The sequence below is a fragment of the Silurus aristotelis genome (genome assembly GCF_946808225.1).
Source record: "Silurus aristotelis genome assembly, chromosome: 17".
Taxonomy (NCBI): domain Eukaryota; kingdom Metazoa; phylum Chordata; class Actinopteri; order Siluriformes; family Siluridae; genus Silurus; species Silurus aristotelis.
Genome location: NC_139590.1, coordinates 307630 through 314700, shown reverse-complemented (window position 1 = coordinate 314700; position 7071 = coordinate 307630). Strand labels below are relative to the sequence as shown.

General features: G+C 50.4%; 1 protein-coding gene across 6 annotated transcripts in view; it reads right to left on the bottom strand.

The window, feature by feature from the left end:
* The window catches only part of ap2a1 (adaptor related protein complex 2 subunit alpha 1), a 27027-nt gene extending 20843 nt beyond the window's left edge, over positions 1-6184 (bottom strand). For all 6 annotated transcript variants that reach the window (XR_014537596.1, XR_014537597.1, XM_083566732.1 and 3 more), the window contains exon 1: positions 5411-6184. Coding sequence is in view for 4 of the 6 variants with exons in the window: in XM_083566732.1 (XP_083422858.1) it covers positions 5411-5477 (67 nt within the window). In the remaining 2 variants the exon portion in view is untranslated. The remainder of the gene's footprint in view (positions 1-5410) is intronic.
* Positions 6185-7071: the final 887 nt, after the last annotated feature.

The window sequence follows — 7071 nt, the reverse complement described above, 5'->3', positions numbered from 1 at the left end:
ATTTAATCATCATGATACAACAGAACCGTCTCTCTCTCTCTCTCTCTCTCTCTCTCACACACACACACACACACACACACACACACACACACACACACACACACACACACACACACACACACACACACACACACACACACGATGAAGGACATGTGTGTGGTAGATCATGAAGCATCTTCAATATTTCAGTGTGCACAAACCTCATGGTAACACCACGAGTGTGTAGATGAACACACGCAATCCTAATGTCAAATACTGAGACTTGAATTAAAGCCCCACCCACCTCATTAAATACCTGAATAAACAATGCACACTTCACTCACAGTACAGCGAGTGTTTCAGCGTGAGGTCACTTCCTGTCCAGGTGTCAAAGATTAAATTCTCTGCCCGGTTCACAGGAAGTGACGTGTGAGACTCAAACACACCGCGAGAACGCAGACTCGCACCACACCTACAAGTACAACTGTTACCATGGTGATGAAAAAACTTACAGATGCTTCTGGACAGAATAAAAAGTCTTGAGGTCACCGTGAAGAACGTTTCTCCAGATCACACCAGACCAGTCGAGTTTATTCAGATCTCAAAGAACGTACATAACTAATCTAATCTAATCCAATCTAATCACACACAGGAACAGGAAAACTGGGTTTACTTCTCAATACAGGTCACATGACCACACACACACACCTGACCCGTGTATGATCCTAGTGACTTGGAGAACACAGTTTACAGTAGGCTATAAAATAAACACTGATGGACTTTATTCTTCTGGATCACAAGGTCATGCTGAAACGTCCACTCCATCACACTGTAACCTCAAACACACACACACACACACACACACACACACACACACACTTCACTCTAATCCTCAATCTTTTACACAGTAACATCCTCATCACCTTCTCCAACCCTGATCACCTGCCTGCCTACAGCATTGCAATGTTCATCAAGCTCCGCCCACAGGGGTGTCAATCACATCCAAACACAAACAGGTGGGATTTTTGTGAATAAATACTCGTCTGCTCAGGACACAACTTCAGGAACCCATGGATTATTTCCAGATTCTTCATTTGAATACGAAATGAAACATCTCACCACTGAACATTTAAAGGTCTAATCGAGGTTCTACATCTCTGATCAGGGCAGGCCACGCCCACAAGCAGCACGTGCGTGTATACAGTAACCTCCCGCTTCAGCGCCGTTCCAATCTCACGCCCCGGTTTATCACAGAAGTGTGTTGGTCTTCTGGTGGCGAACGCAGTTCTGTGATAAGAGTTCTGTACAGAGAAACTACACAGAGGCGTCACTACTACTACACAACTGTACAGTACATGTGCTCACTATAATAGTGTTCCTCTTCTGTTCCTCCTCGGCAGCGTGGTAACGTCTACAGCTCAGCAGAGCAGCTGGAGGAACGGTGAGATCCTGATAAACACGTTATCACAGAGGCACAGACACACTGAGAACCTGGTGGAGATGGATACCGAGGTCAGGGTCACGCTGCTCAGCTCCACACCCATGCCTGATGCTCTTCTGGAACTTCAGTTTAAACCCTCAACAGAGCTTCAGAACCCGAACACAAGCACCTGGAGAGCGTTAACCTGCTCAGAACACGAGGGCCTCAAGATCCATCACCTGACACACCTCAAGATCCATCACCTGACACACCTCAAGATCCATCAACTAACACACCTCAAGATCCATCAACTAACACACCTCAAGATCCATCACCTGACTACAAAAAATAAGATCTTTTAAAACAGGAGGTCTGCGTTTAAACAACACCCAATCAGATTCCAGATGCACTATGCCATGCCCACAATCTATCCACAAAGATATACACACACAGTGTAGTGTAGTGTACTAGAGGAAGAGAGAGAGAGAGAGAGAGAGAGAGAGAGAGAGAGAGAGAGAGAGAGAGAGATGGGGGGGGGAGAGAGATGGGGGGGGAGAGAGAGAGAGAGTGATGGGGGGGGGGAGAGAGAGAGAGAGACAGAGAGATGGGGGGGAGAGATGGGGGGGAGAGAGAGAGAGAGAGAGAGAGAGAGATGGGGGGAGAGAGAGAGAGATTGGGTGAGAGAAAGAGAGACACACAAACAAACGAAAAACTCACTAATACACACTCATATGCACATACACACTCACTCACTCACTAAGACACACTAACACATTTGCACATACACACTCACTCACTCATAGCAACTAATAGACACACTAGCTAACACACACACCCTCACTAACACACACCAACTAATAGACACAATAATACACACTTGCACACTAACTCATGCACACACTAGCTAATATACACACACACACTATTACACACTCACACCAATACACTCTTACCAACACACACACACACACTCGCTAACACACACACACACACACACACACACACACACACTCGCTAACACACACACACACACACTCGCTAACACACACACACACACACACTCGCTAACACACACACACACACACACTCGCTAACACACACACACACACACACACACACACACTCGCTAACACACACACACACACACACTCGCTAACACACACACACACACACACACACACACACTCGCTAACACACACACACACACACACACACACACTCGCTAACACACACACACACACACACACACACACTCGCTAACACACACACACACACACACACACACACACTCGCTAACACACACACACACACACACACACACTCGCTAACACACACACACACACACACACTCGCTAACACACACACACACACACACACACACTCGCTAACACACACACACACACACACACACTCGCTAACACACACACACACACACACTCGCTAACACACACACACACACACACTCGCTAACACACACACACACACACACTCGCTAACACACACACACACACACACTCGCTAACACACACACACTCGCTAACACACACACACTCGCTAACACACACACACTCGCTAACACACACACACACTCGCTAACACACACACACACTCGCTAACACACACACACACACACTCGCTAACACACACACACACTCGCTAACACACACACACACTCGCTAACACACACACACACTCGCTAACACACACACACATTTGCTAACACACACACACACACACACTCGCTAACACACACACACACACACACACACACACACACACACTCGCTAACACACACACACACACACACACACACTCGCTAACACACACCCACACACACCCACACGCGCTCGCTAACACACACCCACACGCGCTCGCTAACACACACCCACACGCGCTCGCTAACACACACCCACACGCGCTCGCTAACACACACGCGCTCGCTAACACACACGCGCTCGCTAACACACACGCGCTCGCTAACACACACGCGCTCGCTAACACACACGCGCTCGCTAACACACACGCGCTCGCTATCGCTAACACACACGCGCTCGCTATCGCTAACACACACGCGCTCGCTAACACACACGCGCTCGCTAACACACACGCGCTCGCTAACACACACGCGCTCGCTAACACACACCCGCTCGCTAACACACACCCGCTCGCTAACACACACCCGCTCGCTAACACACACCCGCTCGCTAACACACACCCGCTCGCTAACACACACCCGCTCGCTAACACACACCCGCTCGCTAACACACACCCGCTCGCTAACACACCCACTCGCTAACACACCCACTCGCTAACACACACCCACACGCGCTCGCTAACACACCCACTCGCTAACACCCGCACGCGCTCGCTAACACACCCACGCTAACACCCGCACGCGCTCGCTAACACACCCACGCTAACACCCGCACGCGCTCGCTAACACACCCACGCTAACACCCGCACGCGCTCGCTAACACACCCACGCTAACACCCGCACGCGCTCGCTAACACCCGCACGCGCTCGCTAACACACCCACGCACTCGCTCGCTAACACACCCACGCACTCGCTCGCTAACACCCACGCACGCGCTCGCTAACACACCCACGCACGCGCTCGCTAACACCCACGCACGCGCTCGCTAACACCCACGCACGCGCTCGCTAACACCCACGCACTCGCTCGCTAACACACCCACGCACTCGCTCGCTAACACACCCACGCTAACACCCGCACTCGCTCGCTAACACACCCACGCTAACACCCGCACGCGCTCGCTAACACACCCACGCTAACACCCGCACGCGCTCGCTAACACACCCACGCACGCGCTCGCTAACACACCCACGCTAACACCCGCGCACGCGCTCGCTAACACCCGCGCACGCGCTCGCTAACACCCGCGCACGCGCTCGCTAACACCCGCGCACCCGCTCACTCACTAACACCCGCGCACTCACTAACACCCGCGCACTCACTAACACCCGCGCACTCACTAACACCCGCGCACTCACTAACACCCGCGCACTCACTAACACCCGCGCACTCACTAACACCCGCGCACTCACTAACACACACACACACTCACTAACACACACACTAACACACACACTCACTAACACACACACTAACACACACACTCACTAACACACACACTAACACACACACTCACTAACACACACACTAACACACACACTCACTAACACACACACACACACTCACTAACACACACACACACACTAACACACACACACACACACTAACACACACACACACACACTCACTAACACACACACACTCACTAACACACACACACTCACTAACACACACACACTCACTAACACACACACACTCACTAACACACACACACTCACTAACACACACACACTCACTAACACACACACACACTCACTAACACACACACACACTCACTAACACACACACACTCACTAACACACACACACACACACTCACTAACACACACACACACACACTCACTAACACACACACACACACACTCACTAACACACACACACACACACTCACTAACACACACACACACACACTCACTAACACACACACACACACACTCACTAACACACACACACACACACTCACTAACACACACACACACACACTCACTAACACACACACACACACACTCACTAACACACACACACACACACTCACTAACACACACACACACACACTCACTAACACACACACACACACACTCACTAACACACACACACACACACTCACTAACACACACACACTCACACTCACTAACACACACACACTCACTAACACACACACACTCACTAACACACACACTCACTAACACACACACTCACTAACACACACACTCACTAACACACACACTCACTAACACACACACTCACTAACACACACACTCACTAACACACACACTCACTAACACACACACTCACTAACACACACACTCACTAACACACACACACAGTGACAGAGAGAGGCTGTATGATGGACTCACAGTTCCTGATGTCGGAGATGAACACCGCTAACCCCCGCATCCCGTCTCCCTTCGACACGGCCGGCATCTTCCCGTGTGTGTCCCGCGGTCTCTCTGTCTAACAGTCGGATAGAGGATTATCTCCCACACGGTACCGTGTCCGGACCGGTACCAGCCCGATAGCGGGTTTAACCCAGAAGCTAAAGCTCGGATGTAGTGGTTGTGAGGTGATGTTAGTGCTAGCTGGCTAACGCTGCTGCTAAGCGGCTCGGTCCGGCGGAGATCCGCTGAAGTGTGTATCTGAGGCGGTTTAGATTGAGGTCACGGGCTCGCCGCTCGTTTCCTCTCCAGAGAAACTCATTCAACGCGCGGAACGAATCCCGGGTCAGTGCGGCTCCGCCGCTGGCCGGTCCGCTGGGTCACGGCGGTCCAAAGGCGGCTGTAAGGCTGAAACGCGACACGGTGGAACCGAACTCGGTGTCCGGGCTTTTTTTTCTGCTCTCTGTGAGTCAGCTAGCCGAAGAGCTAATGCTAGTGCTATAAGACGGTCAGGACAGGCTACACCCCCCAGGCCGCAGTCTGCTATCTGTCCACGAGGTTCGGGTTACGGATCTTTGCCGGGTTCCGGGCCTTTTCGTTCGTTCAACACAACCGGAGCGGGCGCGTGACAGGACGGACACGGAACGGAAAATGTTTGTTTTTTTTTCTCTCCTTTCCTTCAGCCAAAGGCTTCTCTAAGCGCTTCCCTTCAATAAACCCCGCCCATTGGTCTCATTGGCTGTACGTATTGACGTCACAGTGGTAGCGCACGATCATTGGTTGGTTGAAAACTCACTTAACCCTCGTTACGCGTTCTGATTGGTGTAATGATTATGCAACACTACGTTACTGTCGGATTGTGGCTCATTTATCAGTTTTCTAGGTGAAATAACGGACTGCACTTTAACGCTGAGTGCATTCACACTCATCACTCTGTACATGTCCTTACTTCATTCTTCATTTCTATCAGGCTGCTGATAGAAACCAAGTAAAACTCTCACTGAAAGGTGTAACAGACTGGTTCCTGTACACAAGACAATAAAATCTTACAACCTGAATAACACAAAACAGTGCAAACCTCTACAGACTTCTACAGACTTCACCAGACCTCTACAGACTTCACCAGACCTCTACAGACTTCACCAGACTTCTACAGACTTCACCAGACCTATAAAGGCTTCTACATACTTCAGCAGACCTCTACAGACTTCAGCAGACCTCTACAGATTTCTACAGACTTCACCAGACCTCTACAAACTTCACCAGACCTATACAGACTTTACCAGACCTCTACAGACTTTTACAAACTTTACCAGACTTTACCAGACCTCTACAGACCTTTACAAACTTCACCAGACCTCTACAGACTTCACCAGACCTTTATAGACTTCACCAGACCTCTCCAGACTTTACCAGACCTCTACGGACTTTACCAGACCTCTACAGACCTCTCCAGACTTTACCAGACCTCTCCAGACTTTACCAGACCTCTCCAGACTTTACCAGACCTCTACAGACCTCTACAGACTTTACCAGACCTCTCCAGACTTTACCAGACCTCTACAGACTTTACCAGACCGCTACAGACTTCACCAGACTTCACTAGACCACCAGACCTTTACAGACTTACCCAGACCTCTACA